A 6,000-nucleotide genomic window follows, 5' to 3' on the forward strand; every position below is an offset into this window, starting at 1 on the left:
CAGGTGAGGTGTAGATCCCAAAATGTATTCTGACAGCCCTGACCCACTGAACACTGGAACTGGTGCTACCCCTCACGTCTCTACTGCACACACACACTGTCAACCCTGGAACTGGTGCCCTGTTCGCACGCTAGCCTAAATCCACAACTACTGCAGTACCACTACGACAACTACCACTACTACTACCCTCCCTTACAGCTACTACTACTTCTAAGGCTACAACTACTACTACTACCCTACATTACAACTGGGCAATTCCACGTTGAGAAAATTACACTGAGACTCGAAAATGTACGCCAAACAACAAACATTGAAGACTTCTTTGAACAATTTACACAGTAAATCAATAAAAAAAAACATTTACAGGAAAAACTGTGCCGATGCAGAGCTTGATAACAGAGCTACGGTAAAATCCCAGTTTTTACCAAACTTTGTATCGGCACAGTTTTTCATGTAATGCGTTTTTGTAAAACGTTCTGCATGAAATGTTCCTAAGTAAAGTTTGAAATCAATGGTTTTTGTTTGGTATACATTTTAAAGGGAAAATGTGAGTCTCAGCATAATTGCCTTACCATGGAATTGCCAAACTACTACCACTATTAAGACTACAACTACCACAACTCTTACTACCCTACAGTACATTACAGCTACTACTACTATTAAGACTACAACTACCACAACTATTACTACCCTACAGTACATTACAGCTACTACTACTATTAAGACTACAACTACCACAACTCTTACTACCCTACAGTACATTGCAGCTACTACCACTATTAAGACTACAACTACCACAACTCTTACTACCCTACAGTACATTACAGCTACTACTACTATTAAGACTACAACTACCACAACTATTACTACCCTACAGTACATTACAGCTACTACTACTATTAAGACTACAACTACCACAACTCTTACTACCCTACAGTACATTACAGCTACTACTACTATTAAGACTACAACTACCACAACTATTACTACCCTACAGTACATTACAGCTACTACTACTATTAAGACTACAACTACCACAACTCTTACTAACCTACAGTACATTACAGCTACTACCACTATTAAGACTACAACTACCACAACTCTTACTACTACCCCCTCTGCTACTTCTAGGATGACTACGATCCCCACCACCACTACTTCTGCGACCATACACATTTCTATTAAATATTCCACTCCAACCTCCTAGAGTAAAGGTGGCGTAACAGAGTCTAGACAGTTCTGCAATGGCTAACACCACTGATAAGAGGCAGACCCTGAGCTCAAGGTGCAGTAGTGAACAACTGAGATAATATGTTAATATAACATAGTGACTAGGCAGCAGATTATATCAAAGCGACCTACAGTCAACACATAGGGTTATTTTCAGTATAATGTATTGCGGCTTATGCAGGACTCAAACCATGCGCTAGTCTAGTTGAACCAAGGACTAGATAGGTCTGAACCCTGCTTTAGTAGAGGGCTGAGTGGGCTGAGAAACTGGTTCAGGGTGGGGTGGAAACCTGGGGGAATGCAGTGAGAGTGGGTGAGACCGATGTAGGACCGTGACATAACCTGGCTCAAATATCCAGACCTGCGTCACTGAGCAAGGTCACTGACAACTTACAGCACTGCAGCCAACTAGGCTCTGTACGGCTAGTAGGGATGGGGCAAAATCAACTACCACACTTTGGTCATCAAGGTTGGAGTAAATTCGAATTGAAGTCAATTCTAATTGAAGTCAGTCAATTCAGGAAGTAAACTGAAATTCCAATTCAATAATTGAAAAAGGCATTTTATTTTGAGTGAATTCTCAATAAACCTAAAAGGAGAAATTACTCATTTGAAAATGTTATTTTTGTCTTTGTTTGTTTGTTTACTTCCTGAATTCAATTCAAATTGTCAACCCTGTTTGTCATGTCTGGCCATTGTCTAAGCTTGTAAAATCAAAGTTTAATGCTATGCTAAGGAAGGTTAAAAACAACCACTCTTTCATACATTCATATTCTCAAATCACACAAAGACAAAAACAACCCAAACAAGCGCATGCATACATGGCCATACAAAAAGCTACGATTGGCTAGGCAAGCAAACAGTCAAACATACTGTACACAGCCATCCAAACAGACACCGACTAACCAAACAAACACACACACTCTTACCAAACCAGCCACAAGAATACCTTGTTTGTGTACGAGTGAGAGATATAGATTGAAAGAGTTGCCTTCAAATCTAGTGAAACGTTGGCATAAACAGTGGCATGACAATAGGGGCATACTGGCATACACAGTGGCATGACAATAGGGGCATACTGGCATACACAGTGGCATGGGAGAAGTCAGGGGCATATAGTACAGCTATGGCCCCACTTACCTGAGGGCGTGGCCCTATCACAATCAGACAGGGAGCAGAACAGATGGGATTACATACCCACCCTTAATCAGTGAGATGACAGTGACAGCTCAACATCGCAATAGATGATGTAATCAAAATGGGACTCCACAGCTAATCACCCCCTATCTATAGAGTAGAATTATATAAACGTTGATTTGGGTACTAATCCTTTCTATTTCAGTCAGCCTCCCCTCCTCCTCTCCCCTCATCCTCCTCTCAGCAGGATATGGCATTTGATGACATTGAGTCCCCAGCTCACACTGTTCCCTTCCACAATTCTCTACATTTCTCTCTTCGCCAGCTTCTCCCCCCCATCTCCCCTCATCTTAGTGCTCCCATTGATGACGCCATCCCTTCCTGTCCCCAAACCCACCACCTCGGCCCTCCCGCCGCCCTCCCCGTTCACTCACCTTGGTGCGCCCGTTGATGACACAGTCCCCCAGCTGCCCGTTGGCAGCGCTGTGCATCACGGCCTCGTCGATGCGTGCCATCAGCGTGGCGATGCCCTCGCACCCCGGCTCGTGCCCCTCCACCCAGGCGATCTGGTCTCCACGGATACTCCGCGAGGGGATGCTCCTCTGGCTAACCAGCTGACCGCCGCGGAACTTCCCGCTGCGATTCAGACTCTCCACCTCGCCCATCACCGACTCACCCAGCCGTAGCCCCAGGAAACTGTCCTTCACACAGATACCGTAGGAATTCATACAGGGCACGATGTACTTCTGGGCGATATGCTCCGCCGACCAGCCCGCCCCGGCCTGTAACCGTAGAGACAGGATGCTGTTGGACTCTACTGGGGACGTCTGGTCTGGAATGGCCCCGGTGCTCAGCGGTGTCACCTTGTGTACATTGTGGTGCAGCTTGTTGTTGTAAGGGGCGGGCAAAGGGGGGTGTGGGGTGGCGCCGTGGTTGTGGTTGCTAAGGTTATTGTTGATGCTGTTGTCGCCATTAGCAGCGGGCGGAACCGCCTTGCCTGGTTTGGAGGGCTCTGCTTTGTGAACGTCGCTCTCCGCCACTAGTCTCCGTTTGCAGTCCGGGGTTATCGACTCTCCAGGTCCGTAGAACATCATACCTAGAGATCCTAAACCTGACCCCGCTGACAAGCCACATCCTTTGGGCGTCTCCAGACCCATGTCCCGGTTCTCCCCGCCTCTCCGCTTCCGATGGTGCTGTTTGACCTGCGGGTCACCATTGGCCCTCTTCACCAGAAGAGCACATTTCTCATGTTGTGCTCTGTCCCCATTCTCCACGAGGCGTGCTCTGTTGCCGAGGGGTTGCGCAAGGCCATTCGGTGTCTCCCCCACCCCCCTCACTTGCGGAGGACAACCGTTGGGAGTTTGCGCCAAAACCCCACTGTGGCTGCCCTCAATGGTCGCGGACGGAGACACGATCCCGCCGTTATAGAACGGCAGCCCAGTATTCGGCTGCTTCTTTAAAACCATGATTCCGGAAGAGCTTGCTTTGGAAGCCAAACCTGACAGTAACTCCGCAGCCGTGGCGCTCCCAACAGGCGCCATGCCCGGGCAGTATCTATTTAGTCCATTTAGTCCCATGTTGGTCTGGAAAGGGTGAAGCTCGGCAGCTCCGAATATGTGTTCACCGTTTGTCACTCTCTCGTGCGAGGCTGAAAAACTGTGATGTGCGTGGGAAGAGCTTGGATTTAAAAGGTCCGTGTGTTCCAAGCTCTCCATTTCATCTCATCTAGTGCTGGATGTGCACGTAACCCACGTCCTCGCCTCATTTTTTACCGGAGCCACTGTGCGAGAGGGAGTGTGTAGTACAACTGCCGAGTCTGCGAGAGAGGAGCGTTGCCACAGCTTTGGAAAGTCTCATATTAAAAAGTCCGAATAGCTCCGAATATGCCTCAGTTTCTTTCATTCATGTTTTTTCTTGAAATGGTTTCACATTTGTCTTCTATTGAAATGTTTTCTGATATTCTGAAGCTTGCGATGTTTCTAAAACCAAATAACACAAGAATTACTTGACTGTGATTGCCGTTAGCCTACAATAAATATGCTAATTGTATCGCCCACACTCAAGCTCAACTCAAAGCAGCCTAATTTCCAAACCAGGCCTAGGCTATTCACATTCCCTAAATCAAGAAACCTGTAAAGGACCCGAAACTTGCTAGACATATTTAATTGTAGGCCTAATATCTTTTGTAGCGTGGCTTACATTTGACCAACTTTAAATATGTCGAAATTGCTTTAAAATATTCTTATATAATATTCGAATAATATATTATATTCAGACATTGGGCTATAGTGGCCAGGGTAGTTAAATAGGAATTGATTTGTTACAGCAATTAAATTCTAAAATATCAAAGCAAGGTTCGCTTACAAAAAGGGGTTGTGTAAAGCGACTTAATTTTCATGAAATATTTCAGGCAATAACAACACATTAAAGTAATAATACGGATATCTGTAAGAATAATTCACGTCACGAAGAAGGGGGTAAGCACATTGTGAGCAGCTACTCTGAAGAACACATGCCCCTCCACCTTGTTATTCATTCGTATTACTTAGTGTGTAGCCTGTATTCACAGGCTATAACTAAGAAATATAGCCTACACGTGTTTATATTCCTTCCAAGATACAAATAGCCTATATTGGATTATTTGAGTGAGTTTAGCTATGACTTTGAAATAAATTCAATAAAGTGCATAATAATAGTAACCAGGGGAAAATATAGCCCTCTGTCAGCTGGTTGTACACTTACCTATATGTAACGCAGAGCTCCAGTAGCGTAGCCTACGTGCCCGGCTGAGGGTACGTCTGTTATTTCCGGGATTGTCTTGCTGTTGTTCCATACGATTTTCTTTATGTTTAGCTAATTAATATCCAGATATGTCCACCACCCAAGGTGGAATTTGAAAACAGATGCTTGTCCTTGGGAGAGAACTACCGCTTCTGCCACGGGAGTCAGAGTAGGTCCCCCTCAATCACTAAAAAGTACGCTCCATTTCTCCACCGTGTCTCTTCGCCGGTAATTCCCCCAGCATCTATCTCTATCCCCCCCCCCTCTCTCCGCTCGCTCGCCCTCTCCTGTCCATGAAAGATCCTGTCAGTTGCACGTGCACATGGACGCGTCATTCAGAACAGTTCAGATCAGAGCCGGTTGTGTGCACAGTTGTTGACATTCTTTGCAAGTTAGCGAGGTATCAGCCCCGTTCTAGATAAGTGTAGGTCAGCAATGGGGTAGCCTACATCTATTACCATAATTGTCTGTATGGTAATAATATTTTTTATATTTTGTAAAGTGGTTTCTTGCATCATACAGTGCAAATTACAGTTATCTATTTGGCCCAATGTGTTATCAATCAATCAATCAATTTTATTTTATATAGCCCTTCGTACATAAGCTAATATCTCGAAGTACTGTACAGAAACCCAGCCTAAAACCCCAAACAGCTAGTAATGCAGGTGTAGAAGCACGGTGGCTAGGAAAAACTCCCTAGAAAGGCCAAAACCTAGGAAGAAACCTAGAGAGGAACCAGGCTATGAGGGGTGGCCAGTCCTCTTCTGGCTGTGCCGGGTGGAGATTATAACAGAACTATGCCAAGATGTTCAAAAACGTTCATAAGTGACAAGCATGGTCAAATAATAATCA

At 45.2% G+C, this 6,000-nt stretch overlaps 1 protein-coding gene across 2 annotated transcripts in view; it reads right to left on the minus strand.

Annotated features, from left to right (window-relative positions):
• LOC129821854 (uncharacterized) overlaps window positions 1–5,401 on the minus strand; it is a 30,171-nt gene extending 24,770 nt beyond the window's left edge. For both annotated transcript variants that reach the window (XM_055879552.1, XM_055879553.1), the window contains exons 1-2: window positions 5,110–5,401; window positions 2,802–4,346 (exon numbers count right to left, since the gene is read on the minus strand). In XM_055879552.1, the coding sequence (XP_055735527.1) occupies window positions 2,802–4,082 (1,281 nt within the window). In that variant the 5' untranslated portion in view covers window positions 4,083–4,346; window positions 5,110–5,401. The remainder of the gene's footprint in view (window positions 1–2,801; window positions 4,347–5,109) is intronic.
• Between the last annotated feature and the right edge of the window lie 599 nt (window positions 5,402–6,000).

This window comes from Salvelinus fontinalis, chromosome 24 (assembly GCF_029448725.1).
Source record: "Salvelinus fontinalis isolate EN_2023a chromosome 24, ASM2944872v1, whole genome shotgun sequence".
Classification (NCBI taxonomy): Eukaryota; Metazoa; Chordata; class Actinopteri; order Salmoniformes; family Salmonidae; genus Salvelinus; species Salvelinus fontinalis.